The 19,581-nt window shown below is 40.4% G+C and overlaps 1 protein-coding gene across 7 annotated transcripts in view; it reads right to left on the bottom strand.

Moving 5' to 3' along the window:
- The window catches only part of cdkal1 (CDK5 regulatory subunit associated protein 1-like 1), a 713,853-nt gene that overhangs the window by 178,532 nt on the left and 515,740 nt on the right, over window positions 1-19,581 (bottom strand). For all 7 annotated transcript variants that reach the window (XM_069907872.1, XM_069907906.1, XM_069907889.1 and 4 more), the window contains one exon: window positions 17,900-18,080. In XM_069907872.1, the coding sequence (XP_069763973.1) occupies window positions 17,900-18,080 (181 nt within the window). The remainder of the gene's footprint in view (window positions 1-17,899; window positions 18,081-19,581) is intronic.

The following is a 19,581-nucleotide window of genomic DNA, read 5'->3' on the forward strand; positions in this document are numbered from 1 at the left end:
CTATCCTCATCCACTGTCCCCCAGCAGTCATCCATCTGGATCCTTGATGGACCAGGAGAATCCAATGACAATCCAACACTGAACCATTACATATTAAGCTGAGGTTTCCCCACCAAATTTTGCTCATCTACATGGGGCCTTTGGCAATGCCGTTCAAAATCGCAGCCTCAGCTTTGACATGAAAAACAGTAGGTCCTTTCAAACTGCCATGTAAAATGGGGTTAACTGGGCAATTTGCCCGGTTAGTGCCCCACTCACGTGGCAGCTTGGAAGGGTCTGGCCCAGTCAGCGTGGTCCAAATCCAACTGGGTCCCTGACCTACTTCAGAGGTAGTCAGGAAACACAATTAAACTTACAGAGGTCACATCCACCGACAGCTTGAAAACGAAAATGGTCGACCGGTTGTTCCGGTGACGTCAGCGCTTGCGTGTGCACATCACTGGGTTACATCTACTGAAATGCACAGTGATTACATCCTGCTGCTCCTCCAATGACTGCAGCATTCGCCTGACAACGATGGTCACAATAGTTGCCTGCTGTACTGCAACACAGCAGATAGCTTAGCTGATCGTTCCCATTCCCGTTCGCTATTTGGACTTCGATTTGTCACTTCCGGTAGTACTTTCAGTAAGTGTGTGGTGCACAATTCAACATGTCATCGCTGGGTTGGAAATTTAATGGGTCGATCCCCTGAAGCTTAAAAGGTGCTGGAAGCACCTCTGCCCCACTAATCGCACTTGGGTCCCAGGAGGGCTACCCAGGTGCTGCAGCTTAAAAGTGCCTAGTGACACTCGCCTCTCCTTTGTCCCAAGATAAACTTTGGACCACGTCTCTGGGGCATTGTGTAATTTCACTCTACTCTCCCCCTCAGGCAAGAATTAGCTGCCTCTATACTTAACCACCCCAATCCACCCCTGGCTGGCCTTTCTTGTTCTACCCTCTGTAAGCTTTCACCATCTCAAATTCTGCTCCCTTGTCCTGCTTCGCAGATACTTTCACGTCTTACTCCTAAAACACCCGTGAAATCTATTTCTTTGATTACACTTTTAATGTTGCCTGGTAGCTTCTTCTGTCATTCTGTGAGAAATATTGTTTGATAATATTCCCATGAGGTGTGCTTCAGATATTTTAGTACACCCAAAGTAATATTAAATGTAAGTTGATGTAATTGCTTCAGCACAGAGATATGACATTCCATTTTGCCCCTCAAGATTAACATCTTTCCCCAGAGAGCACAGAAAAACAGAAGTCTCCTCCCAGACTTTTCCCTGAGCAAAAGGTCATATGAACTTCATCAAGTTTGTTTGAACTGAAAAATATCAAGCATGAAAATGGAATATCCTGACATTTAATGAAACCTGATCCCTCTATCCTTTATGCTAATACAGGTGCATAATCTTTTATCCGAAATCCTTGGAACCAGACACTTTTTGTATTTCAGATTTTATCGGGTAACGAAATAACATTAAAATGGCGGTACTTTCAAGTAATTGCAGGGGTATGGGGGTCGCGGTGACATTGGATGGGAGGTGGTAAATGAAGTGAGATAAAGATAGACCCCTCTCTCTCTGATCACCCACCTGAGCCATGCTGCCACTCTCTCCCATAGCCACTCCCTCTGTCAAATACCCTTTCAGCGGGGTGTTGGTGAAATTCTGCTGGAGGACAACCCATGTATTTTTAAGTAAAACACAGTAAACTTCAACTGGCTTAAACTAAGCTAAATACCTGAAAATATACTGTACACTTAAAAAAAGTTTGGTTTTTAGTTTTCAGAATTTCAGATAAAGATTACGGACCTGTACAACTTAATTATTAAAAAAATCTCTCTTTCTAAACTATATTGGTTCCTTTTATAGAGAAGATATTGATTTAACCGTATCATGACAAAATCAATATTTTGTCACAGAAAGATGAAATTCCAAGGTGAATGTTCATTGGTTTGGCTTGATGGTTAAAATTAAGTTCCACAATAAGCCCTCTCATTTTCATATTTATATACAGGTATATTTGTGTGTATAAATACGTGTATAGTTCAAATAATTCCAAACATGAAACAAAAAAAACAAACTCTGACGTTTGTGGCATCTCAAAATAAAATGTTTGAAAGATTTTGAATATCCACGAACTACCTTCAGAACTCAAAGAAGTTCTCCAAATCACATAATCATTAACATACAAAGAGAAACTGTTTGCTTGGAAATGAATAGGCTTAAAATCACAATCGGTGGAAGGAGAATACAGCAAAAATCCAAAAATCCGGATTCCAGAAATCCAACCACCTGAGAATCCAGGCTCTCGAGTTTTTATAATTTAGCGGGCTTTTGTGTGCGTGTGTGCAGGCATAAGTACCACAGATGAACAGCAGCAACAAGTGACCACGCTTAATACAGGTAAGCTTATCACAAAGAAATTCATTTGTATACTAGATTTTTCTTTTACAATTTTTAAAACATAATTTCAAGCATATTTTTCAAAAAATCAAAGTTTACATTTTTGTCAAGTGTTGAGTTCATTTTGATAAATGAATAAACTATAAAAATTTACCTGTTCATTTATTCTTTATTCCTGGTTAAGTTTGAATTTTAAAAGTTCGACAATCCAGAATTATGAACTGACTCAATCCCCAAGTAGTCCAGATTTTAGGACTTTTAGTGTAAAATAGAAATTGCTGAGGACCTTTAGCAAGTTTACTTGTTGTCTACAGAAGGAAAAAGGGTGGTTCACATATCATGTTACTCCAATGTCTTGTTAAAGAACATGTGAAGGAAATGAAAATGTGTGCATTGAATACATCTCTGACAATTCCTCAGTGAAGATGGACTCAAAGTGAATTATTATTAAGTTGACCGTACTTCAAATGTACTGATCTATCAAATGTCAATTTCAAATGTGACTGAACAATTGAACAAAGTATAGGGGGCTAGTGGGTTATGGGAAGTCCAACTTGACACAAATGATTTCTTAATCATTTTTCAAGGCAGGAACATTAATTACAGAAATGGAAGCATCTTTTGGAGTTAAGGTAATAGTGATAGCAACTAGTTAAGTCAAAAGACAACCAGTTTCCAAAAGGAAAAATTGTTTACATGTAACCAAAGTCATCAAACAGATATATTGTTGTTAAGAATATAGCTACTGGTTCACAGGAAGTGGCCAATTCAGAGATTTATTTTGGAAAATGACAAGGCAAATGTCTTCATTTGCTACTTGTAAAAGAAAACTTTAATCAAACAACATAACATTTACTGAAGCTTTTAGGTCATTTTAAATGCGATCACACTGCTAGAAACGTGGGTTCGAATCTGGCACTCTCTGTAAGGAGTTTGTAGGTTCTCCTTGTTACCTGCATGGGTTTTCCCAGGTGCTCCAGTTTCCTCCCACCCTCTAAAACATACGGGATTGTAGGTTCATTGGGTGCAATTGGGCAGCACAGGTTTGTTTCAGTGGCCAAAATCGACTTCTAGTGTGTTGCAAATAAAATTTTTAAAATGTAAAATTTAGAAACTCGCCATTAGACGGGGGCCATTCAGACTCTATAATTACACAGGAAAATAAAAATTAAATGTTCAAGTTCATCGAACCTGAACGTAGCCACAGGCAGTAGGACTGAGTGGTAGGACCCTGCGGAGGAGCACTTGTCTCTACTTCCCACTCTCCCTGGGTTTGCACCAGTGGCAGCTCTGCCATGATAGCAGCTCCAGCAGTGCCACCATTTTTTTTTACCCAACTCAAATCAAAATGGGCCAAAAAGGAGAGATGGTAATTTGCAAACTTTAATGCAGGAAATAAGTCATTGTTGTAAATTTCTCATGAAGAGAAGAATATGCTGCAGTTGACTATCATTTATTATACCGTATTCTTTGTACTCAGGCAATATTGTGCACCTGGAGCAAAGGTACATTATTTTCTACAAAACTTAATCTAATCTAACATAGACAGGGGTCACTAGTTTTGTGTTACGTTCTGCTGCAATGAATACATTGAAAATTAAGGAACAAAATTGTGCACAAACAATGCAATAAACCTGATTTACTTGAAACCATCTACATGGTGAAGGAACTGAATACATGAACTTCAAATTACTTTCTAAAGTGGCTTATTCTTGTAGAAAATGGTCAATGAACTTTTTTTTTTACTTTGGGAAATGAAGTAGACAACTTAATCATTGTGATAGTACAGACCTATCACCAATGTCTATAGTTACAGTATCTAGAGTGTAATGACTGTGCTTACAGCGATTGGCTGAGAGCTTAGCCATGCCTCCTGTCTGGGCCTTAAAGGGTTGTGTCCCTAGCCAGGTCGGATCATTCCGGACTGGTCGGCCACCTGTGAAGAGCTCCTGTCTTTTACTAATAAAAGCCTTGGTTTGGATCAACAAGTCTTTGATTCTTTCGACGAGCTCTACAATCATGAACATAAATTATTGTATTTTACATCCCAGAAAGAAAAAGAATCCATGCTGTTTCTCAAATATTTTTCTATCTAGTTGGCATTCTCTGATTATTCTGATCACCCTTTTCACATTTTCCTTTGCCCCGTAATGAGATTATTGAGAGCATATTCCAGTCGTTCGAGTTGAATTTCGAATTAAGGGGGTTAGCTTATGAGGAGGGGTCAGGTAGTCTGGGATACACTTAATGGAGTCGAGAAGAAGGGAAAGGCATCTTTTAGAAATATATAAAATTATGAAAGGAATAGATAAGAGAGAAACATGTAGACTATTTTCACTGGCAACTGAAACTAGATCAAGACACATAGCTTCAAGATTTGGGGAAACAAATTTAAGACAAAGATAAGGTTGAACGGCTTCCTGCAAAGAGTCGGAGATCTGTGGAATTCTCTGCCAAATGAAGCAGTGGATGCTGTCTTATTAAAATGTATTTAAAAAACAAATAGATTCTTGAGTAGTCGAGGAAACAAGGTGCGAATGGCAGAGCAGGTTTGACGGACTAGTTGGAAAATTCTGGCTCCTATTTCTTATGGGAAAGCAAGGATTAAATTGGGAAAAAGACTGCGAGGAATTCTATCGCATCCCTGAAAAAAAATTGCAGCACTGTCGTAGCAGTTGTGACAGCAGCGCTGCCGCTTGTGCAGATCCATGGAGAGTGGGGAGCGCAGGCAGCACTCCCCACGAGGTCCAACCGCCCAGTCTGACTGCCGTCTGCTCCATTCAGGCTTTTGAGTGGCCTGTTAAAGGAGGTGATGGTAGTTTTATTTAAAATCCCAAAATGGCAGCATCTATGATCAGGAACGGCCACGAGGGAACACCGACTCCAGGGAAGCGGAGGACTGGTGTAGGGCACCAGAAAATGGGGAGATCATCCTCTGTCTGAGAAGGAGAAGCAAAGGAGATGACCAATGGTTCAGTGACCATGGCAGCGGACCAGAGAGGGGTTCTGTAGCTGAAGGACCCACACAGGCTGTGGACTGCTGGAAATTGGTTCGAAACTGGCTGAAGGGGTATCGAGTAGAGGAAATGGGTTGCAAGATGGCATCAAGAGTGCTGAAGGGTTCCTAAACGTATCAGAGGTTTGGATCTGGAGCTCAGGTTGTCGATAGTTTGGACCGGACTCTGTGTGGCTGTGGGAGCATTGGAGGCGAATCCCTGGACACTCGCTGACTCTGGGGGACTTTTCTTTTGCTTCTCTTTCTCTGATGGCAAATTTGGACATTGTTTTTATTATATGACAATAAATTGAATCTTGAAATCAAAGAAGCTCCCTGGGAATTGATAACTATTAAACAGTTACTCTCCCACTTAATTTTGATAACCAGAGGTGTCTTCAACTCTTAGGGGCTCAAAATGAATGAAAGTAACAAACACATCTTTACAGCATGATGTGTGAATCGTTATCATCAATGACACATTGAAAACAAATACCTCCTGGCATCTAATCAAACGCTGATGCTTTCATGTTCTGCACTAGCCATTCTCTTTATCAAATTTTTTAACTTTTGCACTATGAGTCGTATCAATAACAACATCCACAAATGATCATCAACAATATATACATAGTGACATTTTTTTCTTTACCCCCAATTCCACTCCCCTTCCCCACCCTCATCAAAACTCAATAGAACAAAGAAATAACCAAAAAAAAGGAAGAAAAATGTCATATCGTCTACTTTCGCATATTTAAACCTTATTGTGCTCATAATTATGTTGTTTTACGAAATGGAGGATTGTGGTCGGCTTTCTCCGATATACTTTAGGCATGGTTCCCAAATTTGTTCAAATAATGTATACTTGTCTTTCAGATTGAATGTAATTTTTTCGAATGGAATACACTTGTTTATTTCTGTACCACTGTTGTATTTTAAGGTTTGTTTCCAATTTCCAGGGACGTCCCGCTGATGGAATAGTGGACAGAGAAGAATAGCCCTCTGCAGAGAAAATAAAAAACAAAGCTGGACAGAAAAAACATAGAAAGCCTGAAAGATAAAGAAACCAAGAAAACCCAAGAGATTGCACCAGCCATTCTCAACCATTTTATTTTGCTATGGCCTACTTAGGACACTGCTCAAAGTTAATGGGCCCCTTCCCTGTGAAGCAGTCAAGTTTAGTTGATTTCTTCCATACTTCTACCGACTAAATAAAAAAACTATCTTACGATTTCAGTCTGTGGCCTGTATTGTGGCCCCCAGGGGAGCCATATGGCCCCTGGGAGAATGGCTATTGTACACAGAGCTATAAACCTGATTTATATACCACAAAGTTCTTCAATAGGGCTAGTCCAGTTTACAACCTCGAGGATGAGAATAGGAGGGGGCAGCATATTATACTCAAATGCCACAATAAAATTACAATTTTGTACACATTGTCCAAGTGTAATCCACAAACCAACAATGAAATCTAACATATGCACTGAAAAATCAGGCTATTTAGGACACATTTTCAAGTCATGATGGTTTGGAATGAATTTTGTCAAACATCATACACGAAACTAACTGTAGTTCAGCACATTGTATTTTCTTCTGACAATCAAAGAGAATATTTTTCTTAGTCATTAACACCAAGAGAGAGAAGAGGTGCAGGGCCAGTAACATCATCCTCTTATATGAGCCATCTTTTTCTTGAGTACAGTTTACAGTTACTGATAAATAGAAATTCTGCCTGGCCTGCGGGAAAAAGAATTTTAGGACTGTACTCTGACAGTAAATTTAAACCTGAACATTATTTCCACCAGTGGTCATTCTCTCTTGTTTAATTTATTTGTCTTTTTGGAGTTAAGTTAAACAGCACTGAGCATAACATCTTGTTTGGAGAGAAAATAAATTACTTAATTATATTTATATAAAATCTTAAATGTAATCATGCTTCCGAAACTGAATCTAAAATCTTCCTATATGATACATTTATCATTTAAATGGGATAATTATTTAAGGTAACACAATAAGTCAATATGATATAGTGTGAAAGGAATGGCATTAGGATTTATGTAATAATTTCACACACATTAAACAGCCCGCCTTAGTTGCGCTAATGACTGCAACACCCCAGATCAAGCACCAACAGGGCCATCAAGTTTGCAGATGACATGACAGTAGTTGGTCTCATCAGCAACAATGAGTCGCACTGCAGAGAACAGATGGAAAATCTTGTGATATGGTGCGAGAATAACAACCTGAGTCTCAGCTGGACATGTTTGTGGACTTCAGGAGGACCAGTAATGACCACCTTCCACTACACATCAATAACTCGGTAGTGGAGACAGTAGACTGCATCAGGTTCTTTGGAGTCCACTTATGCTAGACAGACAACATCTCCTCACTTGCTAGGAAGTCTTCCTCTGAAGACTGAGTCATGCAAGGATACTGGCCACCATTGTGTCAACTTTCCACTGAGCTCTATCAAGAGCATCCTGGCCCGGCTGCATTAATGTGGTAAGGTTGCTGGAGAGCATCAGATCAGAGATCAATCCACAAGACCATAAAAAGAGCAGAGAGGATCACTGGGGTCTCCTTTCCATCCCGTCAATGTGGTTTACAAGGATCATTGTTTAAAGAGACCACCCAAAACCAGTGAGGACTCCTGCTACTCTGCATGCAGTACTTTCCAGCTACTCCCGTCGGGAAAAAGATAGAGGTATCAGAGCCAAAACCACCAGGCTGAGGAATAGCTTCTTCCCACAGCTCGTGAGTCTGCAGGACGACTGCTAAAACAACTCTCTTTGACTCTACTACTTATTAAGAATATTTATTTTAATATATGCATATTTGTTCTGTGCATATGTATCATTTGTATTTCTGTTATATCTGTACAGGTGTTGGCACTGTGGATGGAGAACGCTGTTTCATCGGGTTATACTGGTATAAAAAGGTGACAAATAAATTTGAACTGAACTGAATAGGCATTCACCATTGGAGGGGAGATTAATATCCTAATTTTAAAAGAAGTCTCTCAGACTAAGATCAGCTCTAGCTTGAATCTAACAGCAGTTGTTTAAATAATGTTTTAATTGATGAGCTGCTCTATGACTCCTGCATGTGTGACTGAAAGTTAGCATTTTTTGCAGCAAATACGCCAGGATGTGTTTCCTTTTGGGCTGTCAATTAATTGTGGCTGACGTATATCTTTAATTCAGTACAAATGAATGCGTCTTTTTCCATGTAAAAATCAAAGTTCAGATTAATTGTCAGAGTACATACATGATCCACATTCAGCCCTGAGATTCATTTTCCTTCAGGCTAGGTAGAACTTGTACTTCTCAAAACCAAATCTGGTGCAGCAGGAGACTCCCAGATGAACTCCATGCCCTCTATCTCCGACTCTACCAAAAGATCAAGGAAGAACCACCATTGTGTACCCCCATATCCCCTGATGATCCTCTCTTGTCCGTATCTGAGGATGACATGCAGGCTGCTTTCAGGAGAGGGAACCCAAGGAAAGCATCCCTTCTGAATGAAGTACTTGGCTGAGTATTAAAAATCTGTGCTGACCAACTTACCAATGAATTCACATATATCATCAACCTCTCACTCCGGCAGGGCATGGTACCCACCTGTTCAAAACAGGTATCAATCATACCAGTCCCAAAGAAGAGTGTGCTAACCTGCCTGAATGACTATGAACCAGTGGCTCTCACATCAAGTATTTTGAAAGGCTGATGATGAAGCATATCAGCTCCTGTCTGCGCAGCAGCATGGATACGTTCCAGTTTGCCTATCAAAGCAACAGATATGCGGCAGGTGCCATCTTACTGGCTCTACACAAAGCCCTGGAACACTTGGAGAGCAAAGATATACAATGTACAATAGGATGCTCTTTATTGACTACAGTTTGAAATTTAACACTCTCAGATCATCAGAAAACTCCAAGACTTGGGACTCAACACCCCACTGTGTAATTGGATCCTGGATTTCCTCACCTCCAGATCACAATCAATGAGGATTGGTAAGAACATCTCCTCCACAATCTCCATCAGTACCGGAGCACTGCAGGGCTGTGTTCTTAGCCCCCTGCTCTACTCACTTTACATCTATAACTGTGTGGCTCAGTATGACGACACAATCTACAAATTCACTGACAATATCACAGTAGTGGGTTGTGTCAAAAAGGGGTGATGAGTCAGCATGAAGGAGGGAGACTGAAAACCAGAACTGTATTTATTGAGCAATCTTATGGTTATTGGCACAAAACTACCAAAATATCAAATATGGTTAATGAGGTTGCCAGGAGACACATTGCTGTTACATGGAAGTTTGACTCCCCTCCTACTTATTACTCAATGGAATAACGAAATGCAAGGTTGAGCCCCCCTGCAAAAGATAACTTATAATCTTAGAAAGAAATATGGTGTGTTTGTTAAAATATGGCAACCTTATATGAATCATAACTGGCTTAAGGATATAATTAACTTCCCTGAAAAGATTTAAATTATATATTTAGGTTAACAGCATTGAATTCCTTAAGATCAAGGTATGGACTAATTAATGAAGGCATGCTCAAACACCCCTTCTTTTCTGAACAATTTTTAAAAATATTAGCAGTTGTGGGGTGGGGGGGTTGGGGGGAGATAAGATTTGGGCAATCATATGAGACTCTGTAATTTTATTATACTATTTACATGATGTATGTAATAATGCTCTATATGTCTTGAAAAAAATTAAAATAAAATGTTAAAAAAAGGAGGGAGATTGAATGCCTAGCCAAAAAGTGCACTAACAACAACCTCACACTCAATTCCACCCAAACCAAGGAGCTGATTGTTGACTTCAAGAAGGGAAAGCCAGAGGTGTACGATCCAGTGATCATTGGGGGATCAGAGGTAGAGAAGGTTAGCAAATTTAAGTTCTTGGAGGCACTTTCCTGGACGCAACACACCAATGGTATCTGAAGAAAGTATGTCAGTGCCTCCACTTCCTCAGGAGTTTGTAGAAGTTTGGTATGACATCGGAAGCCCTGGAAAATTTCTACAGACATGTGGTGGAAAATGTGCTGAGTGGCGCAATCAAAGTCTGATGTGGGGACACCAATACCCCTGAGCACAAAGCCCTGCAAAAGGTAGTAGAAACAGCCCAGCACATCAGAAGCAAACCCCTCCCCACTATCGAGAACAACTACAGGGAATGCTGCTGTCGGAGAGCAGCAGCAATCATCAAGGATCTACATCCCCTAGCACACGCTCTGTTCTTGCTGCTGCCATCAGGAAAGAATGAGGCAGCATCAGTGTTTCCTTCCACAGATGCTGCCTGACCCACTGAGTTCCTCCAGTAGTTTGTCTAATGTTCCAGGATCTCCAATCTATGAATTCACCAACTCATTTAACAGCCACAGTACTTGCATGAGGGCCTCTCCTTGTCTCAGTGGGCAGCCAATTGTCATCATTTGATATGTCACCAAAGTGGAGAGCATTCTGACTGGGCGCATCACTGTCTGGTATGGAGGTGCCAATGCACAGGACAAATGTGAACTTGGCCACATGGACAATCATGGGTACCAGTCTCCAATTCATTAAGGATACTGTATTTACAAGAGGTGATGTCTCAAGAAAGCAGCCTCTATCCTCAAGGACCCCACCACCCAGACCATGGCCTCTTCACACTGCTACCATCAGGAAGGAGGTACAGGAGCCTGAAGACAAACACCCAGTGGCACAGAAACAGCTTCTTCCCCTCCGCCATCAGATTTCTGAATGGACAATAAAACACAGGCACTACCTCATTAATTAATTTATTTTAAAAGATCTAATTTACCGCAATATTTGCACCTGTAATGCTCCGGAAAACACAAATTTCGTGATATGTCCATGACAAATAAATTTTGATTCTGAACTAATTCCTTTGAGGTTTCTGTGGGGTGTGGAGGTTTGTGGAAGCATTCCACTCCCCTTCTTACCCTTCCCCTGTATGATGAAGGAACTTATCATAGACTTCAGGAGAGACAGTAGAGATCACACCCTTATCCATATGGCACCAAAGTGGAGAATAGATGGCTTTCTAACTCATGGAATAAACATTTCCAGTCACCTAACCTGGATCAAGCACATTGATGCGATGGTTAAGAAGGAACACCAGCACCTCTAGTTTTTGAGAAGACTAAGCAAGTTCGGGATGTCACGACGGAAAGCATACGGGAGTTGCTCCATTCAAAATTGGAAGAAGCTGCAGGAGGTGAGTGCAACTCAGAACATCATGCAAACTTCCCCACCCCCTCCCACCCATGTACTCTGTCTACATCTCCCGCATCATCCTGGGTGCACTCTCTGAAGCACCCTCTTCGACCTCCTCCCATCAGCGAGAGGCTTAAAAAAAAATCTTCCCTGCAGCCTCACAAAAGTGCTGTCGGCCTGCTCTTGTTTTATGCTAATTTATATATTTTTCCTTTATAACTCAATACTCTGTCATTGTTCTTTTGCTCCTGCTAATTTACACATTGCATGAATGTTAGAGTTAACCTGTTACACTGCTCACAGAGTATCAGGTATAATGTGACAAATAAACTTAAGGTACTGAAAATTATGCTTGAAACTCAAATCATGTGGTAACAAAAATGGTTTTGGTAACATGGCCCTGGCTGGTTCATGTCAAGATGCCTTGCATTTTTAAAAAGTTTTATTCCTCACTCTTCTGCTGGTTGATGACACGACAATTATCACCAATCTTCTCTATTTCATCCCAGAAAACTCTTCTTCCTTTGAAATCTGAGCAATGAATGTAATTTTGCAATGGGCCGTCCAGTCACCAATTCTGGGGAGAAGGAAATAGAAAGAGAGAACTGTTGGAGGGATGCAGTGATCTAAGAATTGCAGAATGGAAGATGCTTCATAGGCAGGTAGAGCCAACCTTGTGGATCAGAGTAAATGTAAGATTGTGAACTTTAAATTGCACCATTCGGGGTTACAAAGGCAATTTTCCACTGTCAAAAATAGTTTAGGCATAAATTTAAATATAGACATACAGCACGGTTATGAGCCCTACCGGACCACATGCCCGCACTGCCCAAATATTCAAATTAACTGACAATGCCCATACATTTTGATAGGTGGGAGGAAACCGAAGCAGACAGGGAAAGAACGTACAAACTCCTTAAGACAGCGCCAGATTCGAACCCGGGTCGCAGTAATAGAATTGTGCTAAACACTAACCTAACTGCGCCATCCTCTACACTGTGTGCTGTAAATAGAATATTATTATTCAATTGGTGTAAATTATGTAAAAGCAATTATATGGTCATTATTTCACCTTTGATTAATATAATCTTTAACAATTGTTTGACTCTCAAAAATTGTTCTTTTTTATGAAAACGTTGAAGAGATTGCAGTTTAGTTCAAGAATCAAGATTAATTTATTCTCATGTAATAAAACAGAAGATGTAATGTTACATGAAATTGCCTCCTGCTTGCCATGAGGCAGACAAAGAGTCACGATTAGTGTTCCCTGGGTCCCCTTAAAGTAAGAGAAAGAGAAGCAAAAGAGAGCCTCTTTAGAGTCATGAGTGTCTGTGGATTCGCCTCCAATGCTCTTGCAGTCTCTGCACCCATGCAGACCCTTGTTCTATCCATCGGCCACCCAAGCTCTATGACCAAACCTCTGACACAATCAGGAAGCCTTCAGCACCTTTTGGGTGTCCGTCTTGCCCTCAGCACCCTCTCGAATCCTGGTTCTGATATCTGTTTCTCAAGAACCAGTCTCCAGAAGCCCACAACCTGTGTGGGTCCTTCGTTTGCAGGCTGGCAACAGTCTGCAGACTGTGTGGTTTCCTCAGCCACTGAGCCCTCGCTGGTCCGCTGCTGTGGTCACCATTCTGTAGTGCAATGTTCTTTCTTCTCGGTGGGGGGGGGCGGAAAGGGCAGGGTGTGGGGCATAACTCTCCATTCCTGGTGCCCTGCGCAGATGTGGCCATCATAGGCACAGATCCCATGTTTGCATGATTTTAAATCAAAACACTACCAGCTCCTTTAACAAGTTCTTTACAGAGCCCTCAGCACTAGCACCCGGCAGTTGGACCCTGTGGAGCAGTGCTGTGACTTAGCTGCCAGCTCTCCAAGGTCAGCATCAACAGCATGCTGCCCTACAGCAGAACTTGCAGCATTGCCATTTCGAAGATTAGATTTCTTCAATTTGTGTCATTCAACATCAACTACCTTTAAATTTGTTTATGTTGTTTAGATTTTAATGGGATTTGTAAAGCTTTGTGATTTATTTATTATTTTAATCATTTACTTACTTTGATAAAGGAATCAATATATTACTGACCTTTGACGCACAAACAATATAAGACTAATACGAGCACCTCCTTGGATTAATTGCTGATTCAGAGCGCTCAATGCACATGTAGGCCTTTCTCTATTTAACATTACAATTTCTGATCTGGATTTTTTTTTGCTCAGTTTTCAGTTCGATTATCTACCCATTCCTTGGTTAAAAACCCACAGTGTGGATGTCAAATTACGGGTCACCAAGAAGACTGAAAATTGAGACGTCCTTGTCTGAAGAAATTGGTTATTACAATATGGTGGTTTATATAATTTGGTATCACTAAAATACCAGTTGTGTTTCAACATGGAAACTGGCTCAGAGCCTCCGAATTCTCACTTAGTAATGGAGTTGCAAAATCGTGCCTCATGCTGTGGGCACCCTAAGCCACAGCAACAATAGGATTTTCAGGGCTATGGATCACAGGACAGCATCTGTGTCAGTGCTGTAGTCATCAAAAGGTTAGCGGGTAAGAACACACCAGTCCATGTAAAATCTATGTCCTTGCAGAATCCTTTTAATTCATCTACTCTTGAGTAAAAAAACACAAAGGTTGTAAGTTCAGCCCTTTATTCTTGTTTTACACTGCTATCACGTTTTTTTCCACATTTTATCTCACTCAGAGCATTTCTGCCACTACTATTTTCGTGTAATGTGTTCCAAAGTGGCGGCACTGCTGGAGCTGAAGTAACAGCAGTCCTGCAGCTGGTGCGGACCAAGTAAAGTGGAGACAAGTGCTGCTCCGAAAGGTTCAACTGCTCAGTCCTAATGCCGACAGCTCCATACAGACTTTAAGCAGAGACGACAGTGTTTTATTTTAGAATCCTGCCACCACAGAGATCTGCACCCAAGATGGTGCTTCTTGGCACCATAAATGGGGAGAAATGTCCCCCTCTGAGAAGGAGAAACAGAGGAGATGAGCTGGCAGGATGGTGAGAACAGCAATGGACCAGCGAGAAGCTCAGCAGTTGAGGCTGCATGAGAACTGGAGGCGAATCCACGGACACTCATTAAGTCTGAAGGTATTCTATTTTGCTTCTCTTTCTCTCGTACTGTAAGGGAGGAATTTCGGAGAATGAGGGAGAATCCCCCTGAACCATTTTGAATGCTGAAAGGCATGGACAGAGTAAATGGTTGTTTCCCATGGTGGGAGAGTCTAGGACAAGAGGGCACAACTTCAGGATTGAAAGGTATCTGCTTAGAACTGAGGTACAGAGGAATTCATTTAGCCAAAGGGTGGGAAATCTGTGGAATTTGTTGCCACAAGTGGTTGTGGAGGCCAGTCATTGGGTGCATTTAAGAGGTTATTGATTAGCCAGGGCATTCAAGGTTATGGGGAGAAACCAGACGGTAGGGTTGAGTTGGTAACTAGAAGAAATCATGATTAGATGGCAGGACAGACTCGATGGGCTGAACTGTATCTGATCTTATGTCTTATAGTCTTATACCAGCATTTCAGATGCAGAAAGAAATAGAAGGAAAAAGGGAATCACTATTAAAATGCTTCATCCTTCTTGGGAAGGTTAAGCAGGACATTGGGATATGTCCTTTTTTGTCCAATTTTATCTTTCATAAGATGACTCACAAACATTTATTGAATCTGACACCCGAGTTCAGATATTTCTAGTGTTCAAAAGCTCGTTGGGAAATTTCTTCTGTGACATACTCTTTTCCAGTAACAAGTTATTTAACTTGGATTCACTTCTCAGGAGGAAAACACAAGTTGCCTCATGCAGTAACTGCTTTGGTGAATGGTTAGCCATATGGGTGAGTTCTTTGCCATTCATCATCAACATCAGGCCAAAATCCAATGTGACACAACTCTATCCTTTGAAGTAACTTGAAGAATGCATTCATGTGCAGTTTTAAAATGCACACATATGAATAATGCACACATAAAATAATGTTTATATTATATTCATACAAGATGAAAAAGGTACAGGTTGATAGAAAAGACAGAGAATGAGTAGTGCAGTTTGAAGGATGTTGGCTCCTAAAGAAACTTGTGTATCCTTGTACACAAGTTTTTTTTAAATTTAAATTCAATTTTTATATTTTAAAATTTAGATATATAGGGCCTTCAGGTACCACCAAATTGCAGCCATGTGACCAATTATTCTCCCAATCCACCCATCTTTGGAATGTGAGCACCCAAAATAAACCTACCACAGGGAGAAGGTACCACGCCTTATGTACAGCACTAGATTTGAATCTTGGTCGCCGGTGCTGTAATAGCGTTGCACTAACTGCTATGTTGTCCATGCCACCAGAGATTAAGGAATGTTAACATAAATGTTCAACAGGCAATTAGGAAAGCAAATGGTCCAATCGGCCATTTTCTTGCAAGCATGATTCCAATGAAACTTCTTTTCAAGACTAAGTCTGACCGTCATATATATGTGGCCCACATGTAATTGCTCCCCATCAGAGGAAGAACGTACCTTCAATGGAGAGAATCCAACAAAGGTAATTCCTGGGATAGCAAATACATCATTTCACGAGGCATTAAGCAGACTGAGGTTCAATCCTTAAAGTGGTTGACAGGATAGATTCAGGATGATATCTCCCCTGCCTGGAGTCATGGATGAGGTAATCTTTTCACCTGGAGAGTGGTACATCTTTGGAATTCAATATCAAAAACAGCTGTGATCCCTGACAATTCACTACCAGCCACTCCTTTCAGTACCAGTTTTCCACACTCAATTCCCATTAAGATCTAAACTAAAGGAGAGATGATAAAGCACCACAAAATACTATTTCCTCACATCAGTATGTACAGTCTCATTTCATTTGCTTTTCATCCTCCTGGAGGAGGGATGACACAATATCTACAAGAAAAATAATCCACCATCTTTTCATCAGGGCCAACATAAACATTTATCTTGGCTATGCTCCTGATGCCATTTTTTTTAACTGCACCAAAACTTTCTCCACATCAGGACATTTATTTCACATTATTAAAATGTCATTTTTGCTGGAAAGAAATCTGTTACAGATCCCATAGGGTAGCTGGATTAGGTTACTGGCGGGAACATCTGGAATATAAATAGCAAAGAAAATGTTTTTGGATAATAGGTCATCCCCTTCATCAACATTGAAACTTATGGAATGCATATTCCCACAAATTGTTCTTTCATTCACACACCCCCTTTTACATCTGCATTACATTTACTTATTATGGATACAATTCATGAAGGAGACACCATTTTTGGGTCTCCAGTTACATAAACACAGCTAAACTCTAAAATTCCTTCTATCTGGATTTTAAAAGGGATAAACTGTTAGGCATGGCAACTTTCAATAAGCAATAGTTCCTTCAGGATTAGCTTGTGGCAATTTATCAGTCTCTATAGCCACCTCGTTCACGGTATCGAGCAAACGCACACACACGAAAATAGGGCTATTTGAACTTCACGGGACTTTCTACCATTCCAGGTTCCTTCACAGAATGTTCAGTTAACATTCTTAAACGCTTACATCTTGACTGGCCTAATGCATTGCTGCAACAGATTTTTGCTCTGGCAAGCAGAAAGCTGCTTTTCACACTGTTTATTTATTCCCCCAAGGCTGACGAGGTAAATCATGAGACATGATGGACATATTTGCATTTCATTTGTCAATCAAGGCTCTTTTAGCAAATCCTAATTTAAAGACAAATCAAATGAATGGTGGCAGTGAACACTCCAGCACTGCAAACTTCCGAAAACTCATTTTTGCACTCTTTCCATAATGAGCTCTCTATTTAAAGCTTTCATCGGGGGCTATAAAGCCCAAAAAGAAATGCTGTGCAGATTTCCCCCCCTCCTCCAATTAATTAGAAAGCTGTAAATAGAGTAAATTCTATGCATAATAACAACATGAGTGTCTGGCAAAATATTATTCTGGAGAATATCCAGCCGGAAGCTCTTTACATTAGCATTTGGTGCCAGTGGCTATTTTACAGTATAATAATTTTATCACACAAACATTTATTATTTGGCATTTAACACGCAACATTATGAATTTGTGTGTGTGTGTGTGTGTGTGTGTGTGTGTGTGTGGGAAAAATTTGGTGATGTGTGTTTCGTTGTTTCCTTATACCAACTTAATAGAAATAGCAATCAAACTTGTTTGTGGTTTGTTTACCTGTGGCGTTGACAGCTTATTTGGTTGTAATTCCTTAAAACAAAACAAGAATAATCTGAATAAAAAATCTTACCACTTGAGCAGGCACTTGTTCCAACTTGGCAGCAGGCGTTCCTGGACGTGGGTAAAACTGATTGATGAATAGGCTCGGAAATTTGTATTCCTGAACCAGCTTCAGAGTTTCCTTAAAATCTTCTTCTCCCTCTCCAGGAAAGCCGCAGATAATGTCAGTGGCAATTGTAATGCCTGGCACCCTGAGTGAAAAGATGAAAATTAAAATTTAAAATGCCATGGTACAAGCAAAGAATCACCTTTTTTGTGCAGAAACAAGACCAAACTTTTAACCTGCATGTTTCTGTTTAATCAGAAAGACATTAAAAAAAATCAATGGAATTAAGGAATTGATTGAATTGAACTGCTTTTGATGGCCACTTTTACCAAATTACAGTTAAAAAAGCTTTGTTTTGCATGCTGTCCAAGCAAGTCAAATTATGTAACTTTTATAGTGCAATAATAAATCAACAAATAAATAGGATAATTATATTGGGAATAGTCCCGCATCGGACTTGTCAGCCACAAACAAGCCTGCAGCTGACGTGGACATTTTCCCCCTCCATAAATCTTCGTCCGCGAAGCCAAGCCAAAGAGAAGAAAAGAGAAGAGTATTACCATAGTCAAATGATGCAAAGTATTGAGAAAAGTCCAAACACATAGTGCAGGGTGTGGAGAAAAACACAGTTTAAAACAATGCAAGGGCATAATTTGTTGCCAGCAAGAGATCCATTTAAGAGATTGATAACAACAGGAGAGAAACTGTCCTTGAATCTGAAGGTTCATGCTCTCAAGCACATGTATCTTCTGCCTGACAGGAGGGGGAGAAGAGAGTGTGACTGGGGAAGAAGCTCCCCCGAGACAGCAAGAAGTATAGACAGAGCTGACGGATGGGAGGCTGGTTTGTGTGAAGCCACAGTTGTATTTGAAGAAATGGCTATTTCTTGTAAGGCTGTTTTTATTCTTTGAAAGGTAATGTTTTCCACACACTACTGAAAGCCAAATCGTGATATTTGAAGCATGCTCCTTTCAAATGACTCTTTCCTCACTTTGCTTATGCACTGGGCAGATAGTCCTCTACAAATATTAAGAGGTTATATTTGGGAAAGACAAAGGAAAGCTCTGTTCTCGCTGCTGCCATCAGGAAAGAGGCGGAGGTGCCACAAAACTCACACCACCAGGTTCGGGAACAGCTGCTCCCCCCCTCCACCATCAGACTCCTCAACAACAAACTCAATCAGAGACTCATTTGAGGACTCTTATTTTGTACATTATTTATTACTGAATATTTATTTTTGCTGTATTTACACAGCCGGTTTGTTTACATGCCTTTATTTGCTTACATTTCTCTCTTTGTATACACATTTTTCTTCTTGAGTATAGTTTACACTTCTGATAAGTAGAAATTCTGCCTGTACCACAGGAGAAAGAGTCTCAGGGTTGTATGTGATGTCACGTACGTATCTACCAATAAATCTGAACTTTGGGTCCGTTATTTGCATCAAAGAAAAAGAGAATCTTAATGGTTATTTAGTGTGAAAATTTTTATCGTGAGAGAAGTCACGTCATCCTCCTTCTATACCTTTGCTAATTTCTATCCTTTTGCTGTGGTTTTACAGGGCGGAAGGTGGTTTTGAAAGGCTGACATCAAATTAATGGAAAGAAATTTCAGAGATAAATTAGTCAGAGTCTACATGAAATGTG

This window comes from Narcine bancroftii, chromosome 1 (genome assembly GCF_036971445.1).
Source record: "Narcine bancroftii isolate sNarBan1 chromosome 1, sNarBan1.hap1, whole genome shotgun sequence".
In the NCBI taxonomy this organism is placed as follows: Eukaryota; Metazoa; Chordata; class Chondrichthyes; order Torpediniformes; family Narcinidae; genus Narcine; species Narcine bancroftii.